The 27,745-nt window shown below is 40.3% G+C and overlaps 3 protein-coding genes and 1 pseudogene across 4 annotated transcripts; all 4 read right to left on the minus strand.

Moving 5' to 3' along the window:
• Positions 1-27,561, minus strand: LOC144653057 (rho GTPase-activating protein 24-like). 2 transcript variants are annotated; one of them, XM_078512971.1, is made up of 13 exons: positions 26,612-27,561; positions 22,394-22,498; positions 10,540-10,642; positions 10,292-10,410; positions 7,488-7,608; positions 5,179-5,256; positions 4,821-4,955; positions 4,066-4,159; positions 3,316-3,412; positions 1,593-1,720; positions 1,394-1,461; positions 961-1,108; positions 1-511 (listed from the first exon to the last, which is right to left on the minus strand). In XM_078512971.1, exons 1-13 carry the CDS (start codon positions 26,693-26,695, stop codon positions 421-423), a joined length of 1,371 nt encoding a protein of 456 aa, XP_078369097.1. In that variant the 5' UTR covers positions 26,696-27,561; the 3' UTR covers positions 1-420. The 2 variants fall into 2 exon arrangements, with proteins under 2 accessions (XP_078369097.1, XP_078369096.1); XM_078512970.1 differs by having other exon boundaries at positions 1,394-1,488.
• On the minus strand, positions 17,134-18,641 carry LOC144653055 (uncharacterized). The gene has a single exon (XM_078512969.1). It carries the CDS (start codon positions 18,491-18,493, stop codon positions 17,612-17,614), a length of 882 nt encoding a protein of 293 aa, XP_078369095.1. The 5' UTR covers positions 18,494-18,641; the 3' UTR covers positions 17,134-17,611.
• Positions 18,589-19,556, minus strand: LOC144653056 (uncharacterized; annotated as a pseudogene).
• Positions 19,784-21,555, minus strand: LOC144654080 (uncharacterized). The gene is made up of 2 exons (XM_078514189.1): positions 20,865-21,555; positions 19,784-20,415 (listed from the first exon to the last, which is right to left on the minus strand). The coding sequence occupies exons 1-2, from the start codon at positions 21,481-21,483 to the stop codon at positions 19,784-19,786; spliced, it is 1,251 nt and encodes a 416-aa protein (XP_078370315.1). The 5' UTR covers positions 21,484-21,555.
• Positions 27,562-27,745: the final 184 nt, after the last annotated feature.

Genomic DNA, 27,745 nt, shown 5'->3' on the forward strand with positions numbered 1-27,745 from the left:
CCTCTCTATGAAGCCCTCCTTCATAAAGTCTTTAAAAGAAATACCCCCCCGGCTGTAATAAGACCCCTCTCTATTTAGCACCCCCTCTCCCATAAAAAAATAATCCCCGGGGGCCTAACAGAACTCTTGAATGGTATGTTACACTTCTGCTTTGTATTTTCTGCTTGAAAAAAACTCGCGTTCATTTCTCACAAACTTTCAAGAGCAGCATTTTTCATAAAAACAAACCTTCAACTGTTCGTTTGCCTTAGGTTATTTTTTCGAGGGGTAACATTGAAAGTAGCCAATATCCAATTTAGTTAGTTAAACTGATGGATTCAGGAGCGGTAAGAAGTGATTAATATTGAACAAAAGTGTTTCAGTATGTATATGTTTTCACATCAAAGAGAATGAAATGATAATTTATAGACAAGCTGTTTTTCATGTCTCAGCTGGCTCCCAGCTTCCATATCTAGCACAGAAGTCCTCCATAGCGGTTTGTAGCTTAACCAACCGGTCCTCGGCGGACTCTCTACAAAAAATAGAAATAATTGAAAAAAATGAAATAAATTAGTAAGGTCCTTGACCTAAATGTAACCATTTTTCTTGGAAATTTTCAAAAATAATCTTGATTACGGGTACGCTTTTACCTTTTTCCTCAAAAAAAATAAAATGCCTAATTTATTTCGTACAATCAATACCATTTTCGATGACTTTCCAAAACCCACACTTAAATTCTATGACTTCCAAGGCCTGGAAATGAAATTCTAAAATTCCATGACTTTCCAGGTTTTCCATGACCTGTACAAACCCTGAAATAGTATTGGTTGTTTTAACTGCATTGCACTGGCAAAGCATTGGGATAGGGCCGTTATTAGACGGTAGAAACATTTGTCGCATTTGACTTCAGCACTCTGCGCTGCTCGCGAATTGACACGTGTATGTGAGTTCAACAAGCCATGAAAGCTGTTCATTACTCACCTTGCTCGTTGTTCGTCTGATAACCGTAATACTAACATTTCTGTCACTTTCTTTTGTTGTTCAAGTTGAACCTGAAGATTTTTAATTTGCTGTTGTTGAAGTTCTAATTCATTCTCCAACTCCAGGACTTGGCTTCGTGGATCTTCAGCTGAGATAGAATCAAAAAAGAAGCTTTCAGGTCTAACACGGCCTTTCAGCGATACACTTTTTAATTTAACTTTTTCCCAGCAAAGCAAAATGACATTCCATGTTCTCGAACTCCCTTTGCAGCAGAGAAGGGTGGAATGAGTATTTTTCTAGTTCGCTCACTCAAAAGAAGAATCGTAGGCAATCATTTCGCCTTTTAACATGTCAACATTTCCTCACCACTAGCTGCTAATGACTTTAAACATGTACCAGAGACCAAAGTGTCATGCCCTCCCCTCCCCCATACCTGTCTCCTCTTCTTGCTCGGGGTAGTTCATGACTGGTTGGGGCCTGAGCATCCGGGGGGAGTCGGAGCTGAAATCAATCAGATTGGAATCACCGCTGTAAAACAGAACATTATTACACAGATTTATGAGCATTGGTTTCATTGTCTCTGTGTAGTTGACATGTCCTAAATGTAATGCTGCGTTGCAGTGGATAGTTACCCTGGTCGTGGGGGATGAAGTTCTTCATCATCACTTTCAGGGAAAAACAACTCGTGTTTTCTGATGAGAATACTGATGAGTTCTGTGACAAGGTTTGTACTTTCCATCATCACCCGAGGATCCTCTGACTGAAATATCAACACAACAACAGCATTAACAATTGAACTACAAACACATGGATAATGGAAACTGCTGTGATTATTAAATAATTTTACATTTGACCAGTAACGAATTCCGATGGGGTAAACACATAGTTTCCAGAGGCGGGGGAGCGTTTTGAAACGAGGGCATTTGTGACAATGATAACTTGGCAGTTCAGACAATCCTGCTTCGTGGTGCTTTTTGGGTTGTTCTTTAGAAGTCGGAGGGCAGAAAATGTACGCTCTGATGTCGCCGATGCCTGTCAAGTACAATCTTAACAGGTTGCGGACCTCTCCTAGTAGCGTTTTGGGGAAAGGAAATTCGTTGAAATTCCTACACGATATTATCCCGCCAAGCACGATCCTGGTAAAACGATTTGTGTCTTGACAAACCAATTTTATGCTGCACTAGCGATACTTTTGGCTATGAAATGTGTGTGTGGGGAGGGGGGATTTTTGTTTGAGAGGCTACATTCCCCCCGTCCCCCTACTCCGCCGCCTATGGTTCTACTAAAAAAAAGGCAGTTTATTTTTTTTATTAGTATTTGTGCATAAGTGTACAACGCAGATCCTCTTACAAGCACCTGGGCACTTATTTCAAATATAGGGTGGTGGCTAATTTAAATTCGCCCAAACTCTGGTCAGACATTGTCATTTTTTGTTAATTATATGTTATATAAAATTTGGGTATAAACAACATAACCTGAGTATTAAAATACAAGTCGTCCATACAGTTGCCAAACTAAAGAAAGCATTTATGTGCAAGTCTGGAAGGGGAGGGAAGCACTTACTCTAAGAGAGACACTTTTTCAAAATCTGGACACTCGGAGAGTTGCGTATTAGAAGGGGCAATTCTTGGAGGGGCAGGGCTCACCAAAACCCCCGTCAGGTCGTCCGGGACAAGTAGATTTTCCTGTCGGGCAAGCGGCCAGGCAAACCATCAACTTAATTTCTAAAACAACGATTTTGAAACAAAACAGTACCTTTTTGGCCTTTTTGTCATGGGTAATCAAAGGTTATAAATGAACTTTTACAAAAACTAAGGGAAGAGCTTAAATAAACACGCAGGCTACTTTGAACAAGGCTTCACGACATGAATTGCGTTGTCAACGTTCCAAAACGCATTGACAATGTTTACATAATGCATTCTCAATGTTTTAAAATGCATTGAAACATGAAATGGTATAATGGTCCTTTCCTTTAAGGGTCGTTTTCACAAATAGAGTCACAGTTTCCCTGGTGTTTTTTTGCACTTCCTTGTTTTGCAGATGAACTAGTAATAAGGTTTAGAATCTGGGCAAGGGAGAAAAGTGTCCGGGAAAGCAAAATTTGAGAGTTACTTGCCCCATGGGCAAGCTGAAATTCAAGTTTTTGTCGAGCCATGAGGGGGGGGGGGGGGGTGCGGGGGTGCTTATTTGTGGATTCATAGCATCAGTTTATTCGATCTTGATTTCAAAGGCAACACCTGCAGAAAATCAGACAACTGTATGCAATATGTTTATTTACTTTTTTACTTTGAAACTTTTTGGAACAAGAACAAAATGATTCGTTTTGAGATTCAGGCCTACAATTTGATAACTCACCCCAGAGCGTAGGATATTTGGTCCAAATACCATTGCAAGGTTTCTAACATTCATCTTGTTTTGTTGACAGTGTTCTTGAACTTCAAATAGAAAACGACTGAAATAAAAATAAATAAATAATAAAATTCAACTGCTTGATCTACAGGCGGGGATAGTTACAGTGCACAAAGCAAAGGCCGAGTAGAACGGCCCGGGTTCAAACCCTGGTCGGGCCGCTACATTATGCTCTGAGGCAAGACAAGACACTCTCACAGTGCCTCTCTCCACCAAGGTGTATGGTATCAGCGAATTTACTGCTGGGGGGTAACCCTGCGCTGGACTAGCATCCCATTCAGGGGGAGTAGCAATACTCCCAGTCTCTTAATGCTACAGATCTCAGATCTCCGGATGAATGGGCCACTAGGCCCGAACACAGACTTTACCTTACCTTCAAAGTACCATGCTGGGTAGATACCAATGACAAGAACATTATGCACATTGCATATGTTGTGGTTTAAATTTATCTTTGGTTTAAATTTTTCAAACCAGTTTGATATTTTTAATTTTTCATTGTCTCAGATTAATTATCATAATCAAAAAACAAAAAACTAAAACTAAAACTGGTTTGAAAAATTTTAAACCAAAGATAAATTTAAACCACAACACATATATTTTCTAATGAAGGTTTTATAAATTAATCATAATAACTTAAAACATATAATTTTAACATACTGGTACATGTCAATTAACACAGAAGATAACAATACTTACCACAAATATGCTAAAAGTATATAGTTTGGCCGCGGAAGTGTTTTTAGTTGCTTTTGTATCGCAATAACACCATCCCCCTCATACATTTCATAGCCTGGTTAAACAAAATAATCATTTCAGGTTAAAACAAATCAAAATCACTGTTCACATACATAAAGCAAAGAAGAAAATATTTGGCCATTCCAGATAACGGACAGAACTTGTGGAGTTTAATTAGTAAATAACTTGCCTATGTTAGTTACAGCTTTCTCGATGAAATGCCCCCAGCACTTATTTCAAACTTGGCGTGCCTGGTGTGGACCTGGCATTTATTTGATTCCTGCATTATTCCAGATGTCCAGATATTTTGCCATTATACCTACATCTTATTATGTCTCAAATAAATCCTTGATGAGATATTTTATACAACTCCATGATGAAAAAAATTTCTCACAAAAACTCAGTGCAGGACAGGCTAAAACTGATATGATTTTTTATGACACTTGGGCATGTGTCAAATTGGGAGGTTACACACAATTTACCGTAACTATTTGCATTGCAAAAAGCTTGAAATTAATAACACCCAGCCTTTATTCGAGAAGCGGCACTAATAAAGAAAATATGGTAAAATAATTACTGGTACATAATTTCTGTTAACATAACAGTTGTGTCAAGTGAGGAAACAACACACATTTGCATTGCAAAAGGCTTGAAATTAGTGACACCTAGAGCCTATGTTGATAATTATATAAAACTGGATTTATGTAATGACTTACATCTTGCAGCAGTGAGAAACACTTCAAAGTAGTCATAAGGTATGAGTGGTTCAGGGAGTTCTCTGAAGTAAGACTTGAGTACTGATGCTACAGAATGTACTTCTGCTTTGTTACACTCAAGCTCTGGAATCTCTCCTAATCAGAAAAGAATTATAATCTAACTCAATGGCAAATCAATAAACTGTATATAATATATTATAGTTAAGCTAGCACTATACCCACATTACATCTAGACAACCTACATGTATACTATGTCTTCAGGAGATTATCTTTGATGGATTATTAAATAGTTTACACACATACCGGTAGTTTGTTAACTTCAACAACACATGCAGATCTAGTTGCTGTTACACTGTACCTCTATTAAAGGCATCCTTCAATTCTGCCACATTTTTTGCTTGTCCTGGTAATCTGAATAAACCTTCCTCTAATAAACCTTTAAAAATATTGATATGAGTTTTTAAATATCTCAAAACTCATTTGGACATTTGAAGCATAAAATAATGTTTATGAACACCAAACAATAAGCCACAGGCCTGGCAGTATTTTCTCCCTCTCTTTTTACTATGTCTTAATAATATACATACAAAAATTTCTGCATGCTCATTGGCTGAGAGCACGTCAATTAATCCCAAACAGTGCAGAAAGTTGAAATTGAGTGCAGAAAGTTAAAATTGAGTGCAGAAAGTTGAAATTAAATTGATTGACAGGAAAGTCGGAAAGCGCGCCAAAACAAAATGGCAGCCGTTGTCGGAGTGTTTGAGAGAGCAAGTTATAAGTCTATAAACCAAAGTACTAGGAATTGGACGTTTGTATAGCACAAGAGAGGCTTTACGAAATTACTGAAAGCTACCAATCATGGATTTTCTTATGCGACGGCGCGTAAAGAAGAAAGATTACAAGCGGGAATTGAAGTTGCACATTTCAGCCCAAACCAATACAACTGAATAAGGATAAAAGCACCCGATAATGCATGACAGAGAGCTTTAAAATTCCCTAGCGGTATCTGGATTTTACAAAGTCCGACAACTCCGTTATGTTTGAACGAATCGGAAAGGTAAGCTACGTGTAAACACGGTTTGTTTGTCATCCACTTCAAGTGAAATTTTTGTATGTGTATTAGGCTGCGTTCATTATGTATGCTACAGGGGGGGGGGGGGGGGCAGAGGATTTTTTTCAGCGGCTCTTTTTTATATATCCCCCCCAAGGTCAATACAAGTTTTCATAATCCCTTCAAGCAATCAGGCGAAAAATGAATACCCCCCCCCCTCACAAGAAATATCAAAATAAATATCTGTATAATAGTACACTATATATGTTTGAGATTTCAAGAGACATGTTTAATAACAACATCGAGAGAGCTTTGACAGTTTATGTCATACCTATGCCAGCCAGTCTAAGTAGTATAGTGTGAATTAGGTATAGCTAGATAGCCTGCCAGCTCGTGTACGAGTACTACCAGGAGTATTGACAGGAACCTCCGTTTCACTGTCACTCTCGTCGACAAAAGCAACAACCTCATCATCATCATTATCACTCTCACTATCACACTCATCCACCGATTCATCTCTGCTGTTGCCATCCTCTTCACCCTCGTTTTCTGGCCGTTCAGCATCATTCCTCTCAAGTGCGACATGTGTCATTATTCTCCTTATCTTATCATTTTTCTTCCCAAGGAAGAGAAAGTTTATGATGGTCTAAATATTAGTTAAGTTCTTCGACGTACAGCTTGTTCATATTTTCAAACATGGATGCGATAGTTTTCCAGTCATATTGTTCGTATCTTTTCATTGAACATTTAATTGCACATTTGTTGTTTAATTTCATAAAACTGTGCACTGAAAATTTTACATTGTTTTCTTTTGCATTCATTGATTCAATACAGTTGCACTGCCTAGACTGAGGTTGCATTAAATGTTTCCAATTTAGATGTTTTACTTTCTATACTGTATAGAAACATTACATCTACAGGCCAGGCACACTACTTAAAAAACTTCAAAATAGGTACTATAGTCTCTCAGAATAATAGAGGTACCCTTGTTGCTTACAATCCTTGAAAGAAGCTGCTGTACTTATCATTTCTTTTTTCACTTTTTAAAACTATTACAAAAGCTAGACAGAATCTTACGAAAAATAAACATCCCCCAGGAGATATTTAAACAATTTTCATATCCCCCCTTTTTTTGCACTAAAAATTTGAGAACCCCCCCTAAAATCCTCTGCCCCCCCCCCCTGTAGGATACATAATGAATGCAGCCTTATTAACAAGTAATCACATGATTTTTCTCGTACAATTTGGGATAAATCAGCACTCGTAAATTTTTCAAAGACTACAAATTGTCTTATACTAGGGAGTTCAGTTACTGTAAATTGACTGAAAAATGGCAGGGACCATCACCAGGTGTCCGTCTTATAGGGGTGTCCGTTAAGAGAGAGTTGACTGTATAACATGCAGATAACCTATTTTCAACTTTAGGTTTCCTGATGGGAAGGCAAGGGATACACATTAGGAATTTCTCTGCTCATTATTCTGATGTTGTGAGAAGGTTGTGTTAGATTGATTCATTTGTCTATAATTTTTTCCATGGATCGAGTTTTGACTCAGCACATTTGCCTTCGCCAAACCACAAAATGTGTTTATTTTATAAGATAAGCATAAGATCTTACCATTTGCCTTAATGAAATCTACACATTTTTTAACAATGAGAGGCACATATCCTCCACCACGTCTCATTTCAGACCTTACAGTTTCTGCCAGACTTCGGCCAAACATTCCTCCACCCACAGGCTGAAAGGAAGAAAACCTTATTAGAACCAAAATAAAAACTGTTTCTAAATATATATTTTTTTTTATTCATTTCATTACACACAAAGACAAAACAAAGAAAAGAAAACCTATAGATACATTAACAATACTTCTTAAATTACAAGACAACACGGTTGTTAAAATACAATACAGTGACACTATTTACAGTAGAATTACTTAATACATTACTAGCGGTATCTGGCGTCGATGCATAATTACATAAGATAAAATTGCATACTTGGAGCGGAGTTACATTAACAGCAGCGGTTTACACTAGTATTTACAGTATTTATTTATTTATTTGTTTTTATTTTTTATTTATTTTATTATTATTATTATTTATTTTTTTTACAACCATTGATTAATTGACAATGCTTTTAAAATTCTAATGCAAAAATTACTGCGTTCTAAGAGATAGCCAGTTTCTAAATAATTATATTTATTACAATTCCAAGAAATGTACAGCAAAATTCAATGACTCAGATGTCACTTTTATTGACTTAAAGGTCTTCAGTCCAAAAATTTCCTCTTTTGGCACGGGTTAATAGACGCTATTTCTATCAATTGGCAAAAAGAGCTGAAATCAAACACGCTCCCGCATATTCCCCCTGTCGACACTCTTGAGTATGCGTTGGTGCTAAATTCTGCAAAAGTTTCTGTATCAGAAATCAATACCACAAACTTGTATGAAGCACAGGTGTCTGATCTACGTGAAATCCCTACAGCACAATCTAGATTTAATGAAATGCTTCCCGATTCTGAGCTAGTGTGGAAAAAAATTTATAGTTTGGCCTTTCCAAGTCGCGTTAGATATGTATACCAGAGATTTTCAGTATAAAATTTTGAACAATAAGTAGTGAGTAGGGGCATATTTTTTTTTTTTTTTTTTTTTAAAAAAAAAAAAAAAAAAAAAAAAAAAAAAAATAAAATTTTGAACAGAATTCTATTTACTAATGCAAAATTAAGCAAGCTTAAACTAGTTGAATCTCCTTTATGTACTTTCTGTGGCAAGGACGAGGAAACCCCTGAACATCTCTTTTTTATTTTGCCAATCCTCTAGAGCTTTCTGGAAAGAAATTTCTAGCTGGTTACGTAAATGCGGAAAATGCGATACGCTTCCTGATTTAACCGATCAAGTTAATATTATGTTTTAGATTGAGCCAAGAGCCACTTTATGCTCTTGAATCATATTGTGTTAATAGCAAAGCAGACCATCTTTTTCTGCAGACAAAAATCCATTGCTCCAAGGCTTATCATCTTCCTTGCACACCTCAAAAAGATTTTCAAAATAGAGGAATACCTTGCCAAAGAAAAGAACATTTACTAAATCTGCACCTTGAGAAATGGGAGATACCACCCCCCCCCCCCTTTTTTTTACCTTATGGTATCATAAGGTATAGTGAGGGTTTGAATGTCACTCCATTCCCGTTAAACAATTAATGTATGCATTAATCCGCATTAAAAGTGAATTAAACACGGTTTCCCCTCTCTCCCGTACTAGGTTTTGTTTTGTCCACATAGTCGTGCCATTGTCTAATGTTCATATATGTGGGGGGAGGGGTGGAGCAAGAGCGGCACTACAGTGTACATGTTTTCAAAATGGCGCCTGTTGTGTCGAGCCCGACAAGGCGGATTTTTGTTCCTTTTGCTACATCTTTGATCAAAATACACTTTTGAAGACCTCAAGAACCAACAGAAAATGTGCTCAAGAATGCTCGAGTGAAAAAATGCGACTTTCCCAATGCGAACGAAGCATAGTGGCAACGATTGCGGCTGCCGAAGAAGATGGACAAAATGTTACATTAGCTTATTGATTAGGAAGGACGTTTTGACGACAATCGGAATCCTTGATGGTGGTATTAACTCAATTGGAGATGGTGAGATTACTAAGAAACTGCTCATGCTAGAAAATTTGAAACTGAAGTACAATGTGCAATTAACGAAGCTAAGTTTATAATTTCACCTCGTGCCGAAAGAAACTATCATTATCAATTGCATTGTCTGAAGTCGATAGTTTTGTTATGAGGAGTTTGTTACCTAGCTGTTCCAGTTAGAAGTACGATGTGCGATGACATTGTTTCTGAACTTATTAAAGTTTTAGCAGAATTTCATGTAGAAGTAATTCAGTCAATCTAAGTTTCACCTCAGAACCGAAAGAAACTAACATTGGTCAATTAAATTGACTGATGTCGATAGTTTTGTCGTCAGGAATTGAGTTGCCCACCTGTTCTAGTTCAATGTGCAAAGACAGATTGTTTCTGAAATTATTAACTTTTAGCAAAATTTGGAGTAGAACTACTTTAACGAAGTTAAGTTTATAGTTTCGCCTCCGGACCGAAAAAAATAACAATGTTAATTCTGTAGACTTATTAGAAGTTAAGTTGCCTAGCTGTTCCAGTTCAATGATAGATTGTTTCTAATCAGTTTAGCAGAATTCAAGTAAAAAACTAATTCACTTAAACTAAGTTTAATGAGTTTAACCTTGAGCATGGGCGCCCCCATTTTAAGTTCAAAATTTAAGTTCCTATAAAACAATTATTACTGGACGGCGTGCTCTTATTTTCTATCAACTTGACTGGTGGCTTTGCCACTTGCAGCTATCAGCCAATGGAAACCTGGAGCTCACAGTTTAATGGTAAGTATGCCATCTATTAGCACAGCTTACTGCATAAATAATCCTGTTTATGGCTCGTATCCATTCATCCATTTCTTGCTGAGATGAAGCAATCAAAAGAAAAGTATCATGGGTACTTGAAACTGGTCTGCCTTCCTTGTCCTTGCCAGCTAAAATCAAACAAGTCCATGATGTAACATTAGTCAAATGTTACTTGAAATGGTTTTGCACAAACTGTTTCCTGAGTTAAAAGAAACTGTAATTTGCTATCTCGATATTAGCAAAATCAAGTCACTTACCAACAATTTCAAATTTAAATTTTCCTGGCTCTCCAGGATCCAGTGGGTATCTAATAACTTCATTCCCTGGCAAAGGAATGGAAGCAATAGGTGTCTTTGGTTCCTAAACAAAGAGAACGCATTTAAACTAGGTCAAATGAACAGAAATTGCGATTTTTGTTATTTTTTGCCCACAATGGATGTATTTATTAAGAGCCAAATAAACATGTCCCAAAGTTTCAAAGTAATCGGACATTGCATCGCAGAGAAATTGCAAGTTGAAAAATGTTTTTTTTTAGGCCTTCATAATCATAGAGTGCTCGGAAAATTTGTCGGAAAATTCTCGGAAATAAAAACTTGTGACGTCATAATTGGTGTTTTTGAAGACGACCGCAGACCGATTCCGCAGACCGCACCTTAAAATTTAAATAAATGACAAATTGTGTTTAGTGACATTTCAAACAGTTATTTTGTTCTGTTCGGCCGTTTTTCAGTTGACTGATTGTTGGTTGTTGTTCAGAGAGGCAGATTTTTTTTAATAAAATAGCTTTTGTGCTGTCGTTTTGCATATCATGTGAGACATTCGTAGAGGGTGATTCCACATGAGAGTAGTTAATAATAGTTGAAAACTGCGTAGCGTCTTTTATGCTAGAAATAATTGTTAATGTTCCAAAATGACGCTAAATGGCGGTATAAAACTGCTCCGACGTTTCGGCAATACTGCCTTCTTCAGGGTGGCACGAAGAAATAACGAGTCCGTTATTTGTAGTCGTGTGCCGTTTTGAAAATGTTTTGAAAATGTTCCTGGCATGCGCCAAAAAATTGCGCGCGCGTGTGTGATTTATAAACTTGAAGATTTGTCTCATCTCCTCTCGTTGGCGGACGTCTTTCTTTGATAGCTCTGATTTGAGTATGGCGACCCGAGCGTCATCAAGTGAGTGGCCTGGGCTGTTAAAATGAAACGCTACAGGCAAGTCATTCCTCTTGTGAATAACGTCGAGGCGGTGTTCTCGGAAGCGGTCAGCCAATCTGCGGCCTGTCTCCCCAATGTAGACTGTTGTAGGGCATTTACGGCACGAAATACAATAGATGACGTTATCTGTGCTGCATGTAAAATGCCCTGTGATCTTGATTTGTCCTCCTGGTGATGGGATTGAGGCGGACTGGTTGATGTGGGGGCAAGTACGGCAGATGGTACGACCGCAGGGGAAGGTGCCCGGTTCTTGCTCTGGTTGCGCTTGAAAGTCGCAATGGACTAACAGGTCCCTCAGGTTTTTGGCCCGTCTGTAAGCCTTTAGAGGTGGTTGTGAAAAGATGAGTTTGGTGGAATCATCATCTGCCAAGATATTATGGTTGCGGCTTAATATGTTACTGACGGGCGTGTTCTTGGGATGATAAGTGTATGTTGTGACCATTGGCACTCGCGGTCTGGTTTGTGTTCTTTCCAGCCAATAGAAGAGCTCTTGGTGTGGAAGCTGCCTTAAGTCTGCCCTGCCGCACAAGTTGAACAGGATAACCACGCGCGACGAAGAAAGACTCCATTTGGGTGGCTGATTCTTTGAAATCGTCGTCCTCGCTGCAGATTTTCCGCAATCGTAAAAATTGGCTTGTTGGTATAGCCGCTTTACACTTGAAGGGATGCGACGACTTGAAGTTGAGGTAAGAGTGGCTATCTGTTTCTTTGTAGTATATTGAAGTTGCGATGCGGTCATCACGATGTGTTAGGTAAATGTCAAGGAACGGGAGTTTAGCAGAGGAGATTGACCATGTATACTCAAGTTTCGGATGGTAGTTTGAGGCGAAGGTAAGAAACTGTTCAAGGTCATGTTCTGTGCAGTCCAGCCGCTCCAGCTACATCGTCCATGTACCTTTTGTAAAGGTCTGGTTTTCTCCCGGTGTAATCACGCAGCATACGTTCTTCGACATAGCCGACAAACAAACAAGCGTAGTTTGAGCCGAGCTTACTACCCATGGCGACACCGCCAATTTGTTTGTAATGTTCTCCGTTAAAATCGAAAGAGTTGAGCGTCAACACTAGTTCAGCCATACGGAGTAGTGTGTGTGTTGGTGGATTTCATGACTTCCTGTTTGTCGAGGAAATACTTAAGGGCGCGGAGACCCTCGTCGTTCGGGATAACCGTATAGAGAGATTTAATGTCCATCGTGAAGACAAAACGGTGTTCACCCTCGAAGCGAAAAGAGTTGAGTATGGTTAACATGTGGCCAGAGTCCTTCACGTAGCTATCCAGCTTCCGTACAAAAGGTGCTGTAATCTTGTCCAAGTACGACGCAATATGTTCGGTGGGACACTGACATGCTGAAACTATCGGTCGACCAGGGTTGCCTGGTTTAGGTATTTTACGAAGCAAATAGAATTTCGACGTCCGCGGTTGTTGCACAATTAGGTTGGCCGCTGATTGTGGGAGTTCATGTTTAGCAATAGCTTGGGAGATAAATGCTTTAACAGTTTCCTGGTTAGCATTTGTGGCGTCTTCGGGTATACGTTGGTAAAATCTACCGTCCGATAGTTGTCGGTGAGCCTCGTTTAAATACAGTTGCTTCTCCCAGACTACGAAAGCACCACCCTTATCTGCGGGCCTGATGACAACGTCATTTCTATTTCGCAATTTCCTTAGTGCCGCCAACTCAGTGTGAGGAAGGTTGTGCTGGTTGCATTTCTCTTTGAAATTTAGTTGGTTAATTTCTCTGCGGCATTTGTCAATGTAGTGGTCTAGCGCTGAAAATTTCCCAGGCAACGGCGTCCATTTACTTTTCTTAGGGTTAAGATCTTGGAGAATGACTTCAGTACTGATGTCACGGTCACCCCAGGAAGTGTCGCTTGCTGTGGATGCGGATGGAGGTAACGTTCCCTTCCGACTCGTGTAGAGAGTTGTCGACAGAAATAGCGCCTTCTTGTGATTGTGCGGCCGCCTCAGTGAAATGGGCCCTTAGACGTAGGCGTCTGAAAAATTTCTCGCTATCCTCTTTTACTGTAAATTCGTCTGTTAGTGTTGTAACGGGGATGAAATTTGGGCCCTTTGATAGTAAAGACCTTTCATCATCACTCAATGGTCACAACATATCATCCCAAGAACACGCCCGTCAGTAACATATTAAGCCGCAACCATAACATCTTGGCAGATGATGATTCCACCAAACTCATCTTTTCACAACCGCCTCTAAAGGCTTACAGAAGGGCCAAAAACCTGAGGGACCTGTTAGTCCATTGCGACTTTCAAGCGCAACCAGAGCAAGAACCGGGCACCTTCCCCTGCGGTCGTACCATCTGCCGTACTTGCCCCCACATCAACCAGTCCGCCTCAATCCCATCACCAGGAGGACAAATCAAGATCACAGGGCATTTTACATGCACCACAGATAACGTCATCTATTGTATTTCGTGCCGTAAATGCCCTACGACAGTCTACATCGGGGAGACAGGCCGCAGATTGGCTGACCGCTTCCGAGAACACCGCCTCGACGTTATTCACAAGAGGAATGACTTGCCTGTAGCGTTTCATTTTAACAGCCCAGGCCACTCACTTGATGACGCTCGGGTCGCCATACTCAAATCAGAGCTATCAAAGAAAGACGTCCGCCAACGAGAGGAGATGAGACAAATCTTCAAGTTTCAAACGCATGCTCCCCAAGGGATGAATCGCAACTTTTCATTCATATAAATTACACACACACGCGCGCAATTTTTTGGCGCGTGCCAGGAACATTTTCAAAACATTTTCAAAACGGCACACGACTACAAATAACGGACTCGTTATTTCTTCATGCCACCCTGAAGAAGGCAGTATTGCCGAAACGTCAGAGCAGTTTTATACCGCCATTTAGCGTCATTTTGGAACATTAACAATTATTTAATGATTCCGCATGAGACCTTGCAAAAGCGACAAAACTCAAATCTATTTTTTCTGATTGAAACTTGTGCTAGCAGAAAGCTAATACAATGTGCTGTTTGAAATTTCCAAGCTTTTGTTTATCTTGACCATACTCACTCAGTAGGAGGCTATGGAATTTGGGGCTATTTTAATCCTCGGATTTCGATAAGTTTAAAAGGAAACTTTAAGACAGTATATCAAACACACTAAAATGATTTATATAACCATTAGAGTATGATACTAAACCCTTTATCATAAACAAGCATGAGGCTATAAAAAATTTACCAACCAGTTGCTTCTTTCCAGGAAAAAGCTGTTTGAATTTGTGTTGCGGACATTACGAAATGTCCGCAACGTTGAGGCATTGTCTTTTAATTCACAGTAAAGAGTAACACCATTTTCAAGATATATTTATGCTGCTCTTTTAGTTCGATACAAACATTGTTTTGGTCAAAGAAAGTTGGCCAGGCAGGTTTTCTGTGTCCAGAAATTATGTGGGTTATTGTGTTGCAGACATTACGTTGCGGACATTACATGCTCTGTATCTTACTTTATTTATGACAAATAACAAAGCTCTGAACAGAATATATCTTATTTTGACAGTACTTTCTTTAGTAAGTGAAAAAAAAGATTAGTTCAAGAATCAAGGAATTAAGCTATTTGAATTTATGTTTCGGACATTACATAATATTAATGTCTGCAATGTTGAGGCATTGTCTTTTAATTCACAGTAAATAGTTATACACCATTTTCAAGATATTTTTATGCTGTTTTTGTTTTAGTCAAGAAAGTTGGCCAGGCAGGTTTTCTATGTCCAGAAATTATGTTGGTTATTGTGTTGCGGACATTACGTTGCGGACATTACATGCTCTGTATCTTACTTTTCTGACAAATGACAATGTTCTGAACAGAATATAACTTATTTTGACAGTGCTATCTCCAGTAAGCAATAAAAACAAAGCTAAATTCAAGAATCAAGGACACACTTAAGACTTACATAAAATTATAAGAAAAGTGACAATCTGAGGAATATTCAGTGTAAATTTCCAAACTTTCAACCTAACAGAACAATTCAATCAAGCTAAATGGCATTACATCAATTGAAAGTTTTTCAACCATCAAACATGTGCATTACAAACAACTGCATATTAGTATTCGAAAGTGTTTGTCCACAAATGTAATACAACTCTGACAAAATTCGCATTGGTCTGGCCACTTCTAAAATACAAACATATAGTCCTGCTCGCAGTCAGGTGCACCCCACAGGTTGTCAGATCAAATCAGTGCTAGCTAAATACTTTGTCAATATCACTCTGTTTGCATCCAGGAACAACAAATGGGCCTGTATTTTTAACTGCAATTATAATGGACCAAAGAAAACAAAAGACAAATATGGACAATCAGTGTCATCCCTCTTCCTGGCCAAATATATTGGTCATAATATACTCTAGTATGCAAAACCTTGGAAGTCTTAATCTGGATTTCAATTGAAAAAAATATTTAGAGCTTTATTTTCATAAGAACATTCTCTAAAACACATGCAAGTAGCCAGTATCATGAACAGGTTAAAACAAATATGATTTGAAACATGTTCCCAAAAATGTAATGTCCGCAACAGATTCTTTGTAATGTCCGCAACACTAATTTTTGTTTATATAATCAAATAGAGGAAATTGCTAAGAGTTTTTGCAAGGCAGTTGGAAAGTTAAATAATTCCTATGTTTACATGTATAATATTTTTTTTGTCAAGATTTTTTAATTCACAGGAAAATTAATTTTAGGAAAATCACTAAATCCTTTGGTTGTTTTTTGGTGTAATGTCCGCAACACACCTTCCTAAATTTGCTGTTCAAAGGCATTGTGAGCAAAGTAATTTTTCTTTTCAGGAAAATATTAGGAGTCACTTAAGTTATTTAACACATAAGTTAGAGCACGTCAGTTAGCTGTGTAAATGTTTGGCAGAAGCTTCAAATTCAAAATTTTGTCTCTAAATGTAATGTCCGCAACGTGGAATCACCCAGAATGCACGCTGGTATGAAAACAAATCAGGAATCTCTATTGTTCTTTCTCATTAGCATTTAATGTTAATGAGCAGAATTATCTGCACGTGCGTTAACTATGCACATCCATTTTCAATTGAATCTTGGTACACTTCAAAGCCGTTCTCTGCCAAACAACAACGTGAAGGACGAAATTTTGTGTATTTTGGACAACATCAGCCACGACGGCTAATTTTTGGTTTTCCTATTTGGGGTTGAAAGCTTTCTTTGAATATTCAGCAGGAGCTAGAACTTGTTAAAAGCAATAAATAAGCAGAATATGTCCGAAAAGTTGCGAGATTCTCAGACAAGTAAAATATAAATTCATTTTCCACCAGACGTTGTGGTTGACGTTGCCATCGGTGCGGTCTGCGGAATCGGGCTGCGGTCGTCTTTAAAAACACCAAATATAACATTGATCGAAAACTCATTCCATTCCTTCCATTTCAGTGTGCAGTCATTCAAAAACGTTTTCGTGAAGCCTTTGGAAAATTTTCCTATTTTTTGCTGTAATTCACGCTCTAAGGCTCGGAAAGCAAAAATTTTTTTTAATTTTATTCAATAATGGATAGTTTTAGCGTTTGGTTGGTTAATGATCCTCTTTTCGAGGGCTGGTTGAGTTGTTGCTAAAGCGATACACAAGTGACAATGACACACTGGTTGTGGGTAAAATAAGGGTGGCAGGGAAGCATGACTTGGGTCTAGGGCCCAGGAGGGGAGCCCTCCTGGGGGGAGGACAGATCAGGTGGTACCGGGGGTAGCCACCCTGGGTTAAATGTTCCGGACCTGCCTCCAGGGGTGAGGCCCATATCCCACAGTCCCGAGGGATTGTGGGAACCAGGAGGGGGAGCCCCCCTGGGGGGAGTACAGATCAGGTGGTACCGGGGGTAGCCACCCTGGAATGGATATTTCTCCGGACCTGTCTCCAGTGGGCTAGAGGCTTACTGTGGGGTAAAGTGCAGCCAAAGGGTGCACTTCCCTGCCACGAACTGTGGAGCCTGCCGAGCAAGGGGACACAGTTCCCCCACAGTAATAGGGAGTGGAGACCCAATGCTCAGGTGAGAGTTGAGCCTCCTGCTCCTTTCAACAAATTTTTTTTTTTTTTTTTTTTTTTTTTTGGTCTTACATAGGACTGTTCGCGAAGCTATACTCATAATTGAAGGATTAGTGAGAGCTACAAGTGCTTACTAACAGTTTTGGTACAGCTAAAATAGAAGATTTTGGAGTCTTAATGTAGCGTTCGTAGCAGTCTGAGCTCCACCTTCCCAGGACTTTAATTAGCCATGAGGGGATGCCTGCTGAGGCTGCGGAAGTAGCGGCTCCGATTCGGAAGCTGTGGGAATAGTAGTTGTTGGATCGAAAGCCACAATGATGTAGAATTGTCCGGAGCTCCCTCGTAAGGCTTGTGCGAGTTAGCGATGAGCCAGATAGAGAGAAGGTAAACAAAGGCTGGCTTGCTGGAGGCTGAGCTTGGAGGATGTAGTCTTTCAGAGCCATCACAGAACAGATGGGAGAAGTGGACTTAGCTACTGTGAGAGTGCATCCCTGGCGGAAGGGGTCGGTTTTGGATTGTTTTATCCTAACCAGCATATGGGTGGGGGAATGGATATCCGGGAGAAAGGTTATATCTTGGGATGTTAAGTGCACCTCAGGATTGAAAGGCCCGTTACAGGTAAACTCGCTAGAACGTAAAAAGGCGAAGAATGCCAGGGTAAAGGCTGCCCAAAGCATATTGTGGTTTGGGTTTGTGCTCAGCTCGGGGTGAAGATAGTCATGGATGGCAGTGAGAACCTGAATGGTAATTGGAAGACGGTCGAGCTGTTGGGAGGGGGTTAGGCGTTTTATACCTGTCAGGACCTTCTGCAGGCGGTGCATTTTTTGGGTGTTAAGGGGAAAGTTAAGCTCACGATGAAGGTCCTGAACTGCGACCAAATACAGTTTGACTGTCTCATAGGTTACTTTTTTGGCTAAGTGGGAAGCAAAATAAATGAGGGTCAGTTCCGAAGCTGGCAAGAGGGGTTTGGAGGGGCCCACCAGTCCATGCATTAAGCTGAAGGTCACAAAATGCTTTTGGCCGGCTCGATAGGTTCGCCTTGTGGATGGGGCGAGGGAAGCCTGGAAGTATTGCTGTACTGAGGCTGTCAGATGAGCATCGCTGATGGAGGGATGCAGCAGGGAGTGGGAGAGGCTGTGGGAGCCAGGGTGTGGAACCGGACCATCTGAAAACGGGAAAGGGAGTCAGCAATAGCATTGTCCAACCCAGGGATGTGGGTAGCACTAAATGTGAAGTTGTGGGCCAAGGTCAGGAGGGTGATAGCGCGAACCAGGTCCATCACCCGGGGAGACTTGGAATGTTTGGAGTTTATAATGGCTACAACAGATTGATTGTCACACCACATGCGGATACGTTTCCCGGTCCAGGTAGGGGCCCATAACACACAAGCCAGGTAGATGGGGAAAAGCTCCTGCCATTCAATACTGATGCCCCGTTGTTTGCTTAAGGTGTGTTCGGGCCGCCAGCGGCCTTGGAACCAAAGCCCATTTAGGAAACCTCCATAACCTAAGGTCCCGGAAGCATCGGTGAAAAGTTGGAGTTCCGGGGGGAAGAGATGTTGGAGTCGAGAAAAATGCTTACCCCGTTCCAGTGTTCGAGGAATTCTATCCACATCTTAATGTCCTTACGAAAGCCGGCATTGAGTTTAATGTGCCAGTGGGGGAGCTTGAGGCCTTTGGTTAGATGAATGATGTACGCTGAAGGAAGGGGCGACCGGGAGCAATGACCCTGCATGCAAACTGGAGGGTGCCTATAAGGGATTGAAGATCCCGGAGGGTGGCTGATTTTTTCAGGGACCATTGGAGAAGGGCCTGTTTGGTTCGGGTGAGTTTGTCCTGTGGAAGGCGGGCTTCCATGGTATGGGAGTCTAAAAGGATTCCCATAAATTCCAGGGAGGTGGAGGGAGAAAAGGTTTTCCCTGGGGCGATAGGAATGTCAAGCTCAGTGAACAGGTGAAGAACTTTGCAAAGGGCTGTTGCGCAGTGTGACCGGGGTGGGGGTAACGCAATGAAAAAATCATCCAGAATGTGGATGACCTAGGGAACATTAAGCTTATGTTGAATTGATCCATTCAAGGGCAGAAGAGAACTGGTCAAAAAGGAAAGGGGCACTGCGCAAGCCAAAGGGGAGAACCATATCGAAAAAATAAAGGCCTTGCCATTTCATTCCCAGGAGTTCCCAGTCTGTAGGGTGGACAGGGATATTCCGAAAGGCTGCTTTGATGTCTAGTTTGGACATGAAGCAGTTCTGACCGAGATCCTGGAGAATGGTAATTGCATTATCTACTTTAATGTAATGGAGGGAATAATCCTCCGGTGGGATGTGGGCATTAACACTAGTGGGGCGGTGTTTCGGGTAGGAGAGGTGGAAGATTGTCCGCCAGTCAGAGGAGTGTTTCTTAGGGATAGCCCCAATGGGGTAAACTTGAAAGTTTGGAAAAGGGGGGAAAGGAAAGGGCCTGCAGTGTGACCTAATGACACTTCTTTCAACATGTTTTTGTCGATGATTGAAGGGTTTTCTTTAGGGGAGGGTAAATTGGGAAATTCTTGTGGAGCCCGGGGACCCGAGTAACCAATTTTGAAGCCATGGGAAAAACCGGATAGAAGGTATTGGACAAATGACTGGTTGGGGTGATCATGGAGATAGGATGCCAGCTTGAGGATGTTAATATAGGTCGGGGGAGAGAGCTGGGAGGGGTACTCAGGGGTGGCTCCGGGAGGAACTGCTAGAGCTTGAAGATGACTTAGGGCGGTCTTCTCTGTAGCGGGAGAGTTTTGAGTGTTCCTGGCCTGAGTGAGTGGCATAGCATCCAGGGTGGTTGCATCGATGCTTGAAAGGGCATGGGGTGCGGGCACAGGGTCGGCCATTGTTAAAGTTGAAGCACAGGTCAGACTGGGTGGGGGCATTCCTTGTCCTGGGGGTAGACAAAGGGCAAGAGTAGATGGTGATCGGAACTGCTGCAGGATCTGCAGCCCGATGTTTGAAGACCCGTGAATGTCTCCAGGTATAGCTGGACGTCACGTTCCCCCCAGTTGAGGGAGAGGTTGTGGGAGGCACGGCGCCGAAATTCGACGTCGTAGACGTACCAGGACATCCCGGGGAATTTCCTCGCCGCGTCCCGAATTAGCTGCTGGTAAGCAATTAACGCGGTGGCGCGCGAGGGGTAAGAGGCGACCAGTACTGATGAAAAAATGGCAAAAGCATCGAGCCATTTATCAATGGTGGTGATTTTGGGGCGTTTGGATGCCGAGGGAAGGGGAATGGTGAGACCTTGTTCCCCGACCTTGAGGTTGAGCTGGGAGCTCAGGGCGTCCTCTAGGAGAGACGATATGGGGAGGAGAGTAGCAAAGTCCACATACTCACCGTTCGTGATGGCTGTCGTCGTGGTCTTTGTCAGGTGGCTTGCGATGGACGGTTGGCGAAAATCCGGAAGGAGGGCAGCGACGGTGACTGGATCTGATGGGTTGAATAATGCACCAGGTTGTGGGAGAGCAGGGAAGGCAGATTGAGGCGTGGGGAGGCTTTGTTGTTGTTGACGGCCATCTTGAAGTTGTTGGCGGCCATCTTGAAACGGCGTGAGACTGGGTTCCACAGCATGGCCTTCGCGGGGCGTCGCGCGTGTCGTCGCGCGTGGAATTTGTAGATGACCGCCATCTTGTCGGGAAGCCAGTTTTTCGTCGATGATGGACGCGATTAACTGCGCCAGTTCGGCTTGTGGGGCCAGGGTGCTGTCTTGCACCGTACGAATTACAGGAACGTCTGAGCCGCTTTGCGGGTTGGGAACTTCTTGGTTCGCTTCGAGACGAGCTATGAGCTGTTGCCGTGTGCCCGTCTGAGTAAGATTGTATTGTGCCAGCAGGAGGCGAAGGGCCTCGGTGGCCATCGACCGAAAGTTAGTCTGTGCAGGCGTTTGTGCGGTTGCTGCGGGACCTTGGCGGGTCCTGGCTGATTTCCGAGTGGTGGGTCTTCCTCGGTTTGGCATGATGATAAAAATACGGAGAGTTGAGCTTAGGTTATTTTCCAATAAGAGCTTCGAAAAAGGAACTTGTGAGGATCTGCACGAAGCAAACAATGATTGCAAGAGGCGTGTGTGATAGAACTAGAGGTAAGGGGCATGCAGAGGGCACGTGAGAGAGCTGAATGGAACCATTGTAAGGCCTGCATTTACAGATATAAATCTACATTGGATCAGCTAAAATATTAAAGGATGCATTGTTAAACATAGGAGCTCGTTGTTGTCGCCCGTGCTTGGACTTTGGGATCGAGTGATACTAGAGAGATCGGAGCATGATGAGATTCCTAGGTATGCGAGACATTAGAGCTATGGGATTACATATCGGGTAACATAGGAGTGTTTATCGTTTAACATACAAGTAGTTTATGAATAAAGTGGTGCTAAACCAAATGTGCCTAGCTATCTTGAGTGGTTTCTCTCAGGTCTCATTAACATCAGTTTATAGTTCCCATAAACTTGAACTTAAAATAGCATTCTGAAATTTCTGTTCATTTGACCTTAAACTATTATTACAGAGATCAGCAGATTAAAACTTAAGGCTAGTTTAGCATTGTATCAAGCTATTAACTGATTTGCTATTCTATAAGAAAACTCATTACCTAACGAAAGAATTCCACGTTAAATTTCACACGAAAAAGCAATGTAAATTATTTCATGAATTAACAACAATGAACAAGTGTCATATCACTTAAATAAAATTAAAAGTGGAATTCACCATCTCAATCATTTAAATCATCTACAGTAGGGTCAACTTAGATGGGAACACATCAAAAAGGAACACTGACAAGCATCTACAATAACCTTTATCTTACAATCAACAGTCATATCATAGACATCACATACCACTGCTTATAAATAGTAACATTGCTTTACTCACATTGTTATCTCTAAAATAATACAACTGATCTCCTTTAAGTTCAAACCATCTTGATCTCACATTTCTGTATCGGCCACCCTGTTTACGAAGCCAGCCACAGTGTTCCTATGGACAAAAACAACAGTACTATTTCAAGTGATTCCATCATATTATGTACACAAAATGATGCAAATGAACCTCAAAACCTTTCCAAATAACTAATTGAAATACGCAAACTAAATTCAATGTATTTAGGGTTCTCAAAAGCATTTAAAAGGTCAGCATTATGATATTTAGAAAAAAATTTAACCCTGCAACTTTGTAACAATTTTTTATGTTAACAGTGCTTCAAGTGTCAAATAATGCTCTTTTTTTTTTTTACATCTCATCACAGAATCAATTCCATCATTCAAGCAGCTGTGACTATGATCACATTTTGCTTAAAGCCTGGTTTTCAATAGCGATGCAAGCACAAACCCAAGCATAGCAGCTCTTATTTCACTGTAAAAAAGGCCTTGATGCAAGCATAAGCACAAGCATCACAATTTTTCCTTTTCTTTCACTTGCGCTCATGCTTGCGTTCACTTTACACTATGTGAAAAACCACCACATAAGCACAAGAAAATTTACTATGACTGGCTGTGTTTGGGCAATTAAAGCACTTGTTCCAGATTCCCTCACTTCTGGACTCTTGAACAAAATGGTGAATTCTGCGGTTGATTTTGACGAAACGTTTTCTGAGGTTGTTTGGATGCTTTGGATGGTTAGAACTTTGCAAGTGGATTGCGTATTTCATTTAAGTAGAATTTATGTTGTTTTGACTTTAAAGATTCAATCTTAGAATTGCAAAGAATACAGGTACCTAGTTTTAGGTTGATTTGATTTCTGGAGTGACATGTACTGATTTGATTACAGAGATTTGATATTATAAGTGAACTAAAAGCGTAATTTTAGTGACTCGTGAACACCCTCAAGGTGAAAAAAGTGAATAACATTTAACAAGGTTAAATCTAGCTGCTTCAATAGTACATCAGTGAAGACTCTGCCCAGGTGTCAGTGTTTGTTTTCTGTCCCTTTTTATTGCCTTATTTCAAAATTTAAGATATTGTTTAGGATGGTAACCTATCCTAATATCCTAAAATATCTATCGAAAAAAGTAGCTCAAAGTCTCAAATTCAACTCTTAAGTCTTTTTTTTTTTTTAGGTGAAATTTTGTAAGGCACTTTATTTTATCTATTTATTTTACTTTATTATTTTCTTTCTGCTTCTTTTTGTCCGTAATTAGTCTTTGTACTCGTCACGAAGTTTTTTTTGTTTACCTCGCTTTTTCTGTTTTGTATACTTATTCTTCTTAAATGTATAGCTTTTGCATCTGTATATAACGTAATGTTTGAAAGGACAGGAATTTTAGCTGATAAAGAATTAACATAAACAAGCACTGTAAATAAGTACTGTATTGTTTTTAAAGCTCAGACACATTGTACACATATGTAGCTGTTTTTTTTTTCTTTTTTGTTTGCAATAAACTATTAAAAAAAAAAAAAAAAAAAAAAAACCTATTCAACTCCTGACACTATGAACTAGCATGAGTTAGTCTTGTGGTTGGACATTTAGTCTGGGATGGAGATGTTTATTACAAACTTATAGCAGTAGTACCTTGCAAGCAGACACCCCTTCAATCTTTCTTGAAAAATCAGGAAAAATCCTATTCCCGATTTTTCTAGCAGGATATAGCAGGGCAGAGTTCAAAATCAATTTTTCAAATCTCTCCAAATTCCCCTGTAGCTCAGTCTGAAACCTGTGACTTATATCATAGGTGCCAGCTTTGCTTATAGTATACAAGCTGCTTGTGTTCTCTACAGCACAGCTGTGACAATTTGAAGCAGTAGGAGAGGCCTTCCCTGATTCAAAGATCTACCTTACAAGTAGGCTCTTAGTCTACATGTACATCAGCTATATGTGCCAAAGAGAAGTGTTCATCAAACATTTTTATTGGGCATGCTGCGATATTTTTTTTTTTTTTTTAATTACACTGCTCACCTACATCTAAAAGGATCAGTATTATTAGCTACTAGCTAAGTAAGGCTATCGATATTATCTCTGATTACCAAGCCATGATTCCAGAGGAAACTACATACCCAGGGGGGTACTTGCAGTATACATGACGGGGGGGGGGGGGTCCAACGGAGCATATTGCGAACCCAAAAAAATACATGAGCCTGAAATGTTACACCCCAAAAAAACCTGGCATCAAAATTTTCTACCCCAAAAAGTACAAGACCTAGCACCTTGATACTGATTTATTCAATCAAACAGACTTTAAGACCTAAAAAAAAAAAAAGACAGATCTCTTGACCCAAAAAAATACAGAGGGTGTAAATTTTCAACCCAAAAAATAAGTCAGACCTCCCAGTCATGTATACTGCAAGTACCCCCCTGGGACTACATAAAACAGTTTTGCAAATGTGGAAGTGTCTGGTGATTGGAACTTGTGCCTTGGATGTGTGCTGGGTGTTCTTGGTGTTAGGGGTCATTCTACCTCCCCCCCCCCACCCCACCCCCTGCCTAACACCAAATTGTTTTCAGTTTGACCATTGACCATGTGGATTCTAATAGAAAACACACCCTTTGCCATCCAGATATACAGGCTGGTAAACAATGCTATTGAGGTATAGTATTAATCTATGTTAATACATGTAATTAATGGCAAACAGCCAATGGCCAGATTGATCATGTGATCTCTACATGTGCTTTAGATGTAGTTTAGTTGTTGGACAATCTCATAGCGTTAGTCTTTGAGAACCCACCCTTCCCACCCTAAAGGTAAAAGGGTAGGGGGGTCTCCTTTGTTAGATTTCATGTTTGTCATTTTGTCAATAAATTTGTTGAACCCCATCTTGGTGTGACAGTAATTTGTACCTATAAGTTTAGTGCGCATGAGTGCAAGAGAGCATGTGCTCGGACATCATGGTGGAATTAATGCCAGAAAAAGGTTGTTTTTTATTTGCTGAGAATACAATTAAAGTATGCTGTGGTTTCTGCACTATGTTGCACACAAAGGTCAGGACTTAAAATGTCTCTTCACAGCTCACATTAATGATTCTTTGAGTTCTGCCATACTCACACACCGAGGTTAATCTCGTACCCAGATGTCTACTTACCACGGTAGTACACATCTGGTCAAGTGCATTCAGTTTGCCAATCTGATTGGTTGATGAAAACCTTTAGCATTTGCACGCGGATGATGCAAACTTTGTTTTGCACGCATGCACCATACGTTAGCTACTAAGAAAATATTTGGATTCAAAGGTTTTTCTTAAAACGCTTTCCTGATTTGAACGTTACTAATGCGAATAAGCTACAGATACAGTTTGTAGTTCAAGCTTGTTAGTACAAAATGTTTCAAAATGGCGATATTTGTGCGTAAAACGATGGGTGAAAAACTTTGCAAATCTGACATGTACAGCTAGCTTGTATGCTTCAAACACAGCATGCGCTTTTCCCCACCGTTGAAGGCTGGGTTGAGTGTGGCGGCGTTTTTTCTTCCTCAGCACTATCTCAAGATTGTGTTACATGTACTTGTCTTTCCTTGTACAGGAAGAAGTTCGTGAGCTATTTACAGCGGCCGATTGAGCTTTTCATCCATTAAATTGTCGAGCATGCGTAGTCGTGTCGTCTGTCAGATTTCTGACACATTTGATGCGAGCAAAATCCGACCTTACCAGATGTTCTCTCCGAGTGTTGAGAAGATCTGGGTACGAGATTACCATATCTACACAGGTTCTACAGACTGGGAAAGGGATGAGGAACTGAGGGTCCCTAGAGATAACATTCTAAGATATGCATGCAGTCTCGACCGAGCATTTGGATGTGAAACAATGATTGGTGAAGATTCGCATTGTCTGGTGACGGTGTAAACAAAAATAAGGTTAAACAATCTACAGAAAACTTATCTTCAATGCTCTCTTTGTTTAGTCTAGCTGGTCACCTCGATCAAGAGGGCTTCGAATATGTCTTAATAGCATTAGAAAAATGCTTTCAAGAAAGCAAATTGCATCGAAAAATAAGCATAGGCAACTGTGATTTGATCAGCATATAACAAAAATAGCTCGAGCAGGATGAATAATGTAATTCGTACACGGTACGTTCACAATGTTGACATTTCACTTAAATTATAGTTTCCAAAATAAATCGGCAGTTCTACAAGCGTGAAACAATATAAAAAGGAATATCACTTACTATTTTCTGCTTGTGACTTCTAGCTGGTGGTATGGGCTGCTTCTGCATACTGGCACTATAACTAGAAACTAGTACTTCGACCATAAACTACATGCCGTGTACGAGACATGAACAGCAAAGCTGAGCAGCCATATTGAAAACGCCTCTCTTTCTCTCACATCCGGAGCCCTGGGAACTTATTTATTGGCGAGCCAATCACAAATGGGCTTGGAAATAACGCGCGAAAACTGCCCGTTTCAATATTGTTTAATACTGTATTTTCTGCCGGCCCGAAGTTAGAATTTTGCTTGGTTTTTCTCTTTATTCTCATGCATTTCTTCGAAATTCTGCTTTGATGAAGCTTTTCTAGAATTTCTACTCGCAATTTAATGGCTAGAATATTGCTGTTATTTGCGTCCGATAGCCAAGTTTCTGTGGCACTGATTCTTCTCCATCTTGCCTCTCAGTTGTCTTTCATACTGAAGACTTCTTTTCTCGTTTCGTTTAGTTCTCAATTCTTGTTTTCAAAGTCGTTTTACTCTTTTGGCCGGCGAGGACCATCGGCAAAAAGGGGTACAAATGACTCACTAGACAAGTACAGTGACTTTCCTACATAATGAGGCTGTCAAAAATGTTAAATTATAAGTGATTTAAAATAAGTGGTTTAATGTGAGCAAAAATAGCAAACTCTAGCCTGGGAATAATACACATCTTGTACCAAATAAGCCTCATCCACATAAAATATAAAATCATTTTGGCTGTTTTTTTGAACGGAAAGGATCGCGAAACTGAAAGAAAGATACTCGGCTTAAAACATGAACCAGTAGAAAATTCAAATAATTAGAAAAAAATATATTAGGTATGATAGAACATTACATACCGAGACTTGGATAACATTAAACCAACCGACATACATGTCTTTCAGGTTCCTTGACACTTTTCACACAAGGTTAAATGCACAGCCAAACAAACAGGCAGAGCAAGTTACTAAAGCTAACTGGAAAGCAAAAAACAAAAATCACCCTAGTGAGGCAATGAAAACATTGCCTCACTGTAGTATTTATAGAATCGAAACAAAACTACTGTAGTACCTACAAGTAGATTTTTCTTGGTTTGCTTGTTTGTTTACTGTTTATTTGTACTAATGGGCCTTTT

Source organism: Oculina patagonica, chromosome 5, assembly GCF_052425735.1.
Source record: "Oculina patagonica isolate OP01 chromosome 5, crgOcupat, whole genome shotgun sequence".
In the NCBI taxonomy this organism is placed as follows: domain Eukaryota; kingdom Metazoa; phylum Cnidaria; class Anthozoa; order Scleractinia; family Oculinidae; genus Oculina; species Oculina patagonica.